At 34.0% G+C, this 2650-nt stretch overlaps 1 protein-coding gene across 1 annotated transcript; it reads left to right on the top strand.

Moving 5' to 3' along the window:
• Positions 1-260: 260 nt before the first annotated feature.
• AGTR1 (angiotensin II receptor type 1) lies at positions 261-1524 on the top strand. Its single transcript, XM_053710005.1, has one exon. It carries the CDS (start codon positions 275-277, stop codon positions 1379-1381), a length of 1107 nt encoding a protein of 368 aa, XP_053565980.1. The 5' UTR covers positions 261-274; the 3' UTR covers positions 1382-1524.
• Positions 1525-2650: the final 1126 nt, after the last annotated feature.

Here is a 2650-nt window from a genome sequence, read left to right as displayed (position 1 = left end):
TATACTGATGAAATTATTTCAAAAATGTATTTTGAATGCAAAAAATGTGCAATGCAGCTTTAAGGTGTTGATATATTCAATGTATAAATAATATGTCTTTAAAATCTATTTTTGATAACCATAGATATCATGTTTTATGTTATTTAATGCAGTATATTATATATAATAACTTGTCCAAGTTGTGCTGTTTTAATAATGTTTCCACTATTTATCATTATATTTTACAGGCAAACACAACATAGCTGTGGATTAAGCTTCAATAAAAATAGTCAAGATGTTCTTGAATACATCAACAATGGAGGAAGACAACCTTGAAACCAATCTACCCAAATGTCAAGGATCAGGAAGACATAATTACATATTTATTGCAATTCCAATAGTTTATAGCATAATATTTGTTATAGGAATCTTTGGAAACAGTCTAGTTGTAATTGTCATTTATTGCTACATGAAAATGAAGACGGTGGCCAGTGTCTTTTTATTGAATTTGGCATTGGCTGATTTGTGTTTTGTGATCACATTACCTCTATGGGCAGCCTACACAGCTATGCATTACCACTGGCCATTTGGCAATCTATTGTGCAAATTTGCTTCAGCTGCAATCACTTTAAACCTATACACAAGTGTATTCTTACTTACATGCCTCAGTATTGATCGATATATAGCCATTGTCCATCCAATGAAATCACGTGTTTGTCGCACAATGATGTTTGCCAGGCTAACATGTGTTGGTATATGGCTCCTTGCATTTGTGGCCAGCATACCGAATATAATCTATCGCGAAATAATCTATTTGGAAGAAGTAAACACAACAGTCTGCGGTTATAATTATGTCAACAGCACTCTACTGGTCAGCATGGGTTTAACAAAGAGTATTGCTGGTTTCTTCCTTCCATTTTTGATCATGTTAACTTGCTACACACTTATTGGGATGACACTGAAAAAAGCATTAAAAGTTAAAAAAGGAAGGGGCAGGAATGATGAAATTTTTAAGATGATTGTGGCCATAGTGCTGGTTTTCTTCTTTTGTTGGATTCCTCATCAAATTTTTAACATTTTGGATGTCTTGAATCAGCTGAAAGTAATTAAAAGCTGTCAAGCGATTGATATATTAGACACAGGTATGCCCATCACTATCTGTATTGCTTACTTCAACAGTTGCTTAAACCCTTTCCTTTATGGCTTCTTTGGAAAAAATTTCAGGAAACATTTTCTTCAACTTTTAAAATATATACCACCAAAACTAAGGACACATGAAAGTATCAACACAAAAATGAGCACTCTGTCTTATCGTCCATCTGAGAAAAATAGTTCTGCCAAATGTATTTTAAAAGGATGTGATAATGAAGGACGTGTTGAGCAACAGGAACAATGTAAATAGACTTCAGAGACAATTGTATTGTACAAAAGATGCAGCACCCTTAAATTAAATAAAGAATTAGATATTGTTTTCATACTAAAGCTTAAAGGGACATAATACTCATATGCTAAATCACTTGAAACTGATGCAGTATAACTGTAAAAGCTGACAGGAAAATATCACCTGAGCATCTCTATGTAAAAAAGGAAGATATTTTACCTCACAACTTCCTTAGCTCAGCAGAGTAAGTTCTGTGTAAAAAGTTATACTTCAGCTGCAGGTAAAAAAAATAATTAAGAAATGAACAGCAGCCAATCAGCATCAGCAGTGCTGAGGTCATGAACTCTTTTACTGTGATCTCATGAGATTTGACTTAACTCTCATGAGATTTCATAGTTAACTTCCTTAAACTGAATAGGGAAATAAGATGAGTGTGCACGAAGCTCGCTCCTTTGCCTGTCCTGGGACAGACATACTGATTTGCTGCTTAGAAGTCCTTTACAATGGGATGTGGCTACTGAGACACTTTTGAGGTAAAATATCTTTCTTTTTTACATAGAGATGTTCAGGTGATATTTTCTAGTCAGCTTTTTACAGCTATGCTGCATCACTTTCAAGTGTTTCAACATTTGGGTATCATGGCCCTTTAAAAGAACACATATCCAACACTACTTAATGTGATGGATAAAGACAAATTTAATGGATATTCTAATGAAAAAAAGAGTTTTAATTCAGTAGAATATATATATATCTCCTGCATTTCTAACCAAATCTTACTATTAGCTTAACCTCCACAAAGAGGTTAAACACAAAGTCACAATTGTAAGTTTTGAGGCTTGTAGCTTCCAAGTAGAACATGGTCAATGAGCCAATGAGGAGAAGCAGTTACATAACCCCTCCTATCTGAGGTTACAACCACTGAACAGGAATTGACCTATGTGTTTAACTCCCTTGTATTACCTAGGGCTCCATAATGCAAACATTACACACTCTAGCAAATTAGACCATGTCAGTGTTTTGAAACAGAAAATCCCTTTAATTGCTTGTTGCTCTAAATGCTAGAACATCTTCTGCAGCAGGTTTTATTTAATATGTGTTGTTCCCAAATGTCTTTGATTTAACATACAGTATATTAACTAGTTTAATTACCTAATAAGGTAAAATACCACATTACTGAATTAAGCTGAAGAAAAGCTGCAGTAGGAGAAAATGATGTATTTTTTTCCATAAGAGGAAAATCATAACAATACCTCATTTTGGGCAAGTTTTTGCATCACTGGCTCACACATA

Source organism: Bombina bombina, chromosome 4, assembly GCF_027579735.1.
Source record: "Bombina bombina isolate aBomBom1 chromosome 4, aBomBom1.pri, whole genome shotgun sequence".
Taxonomy (NCBI): domain Eukaryota; kingdom Metazoa; phylum Chordata; class Amphibia; order Anura; family Bombinatoridae; genus Bombina; species Bombina bombina.
This window is presented reverse-complemented; position numbering and strand designations above follow the sequence as displayed.

Excerpts from the sequence above, each read along its gene's own strand:
- AGTR1 (XM_053710005.1), top strand. The coding sequence starts at position 275 with ATGTTCTTGAATACATCAACAATGGAGGAAGACAACCTTGAAACCAAT.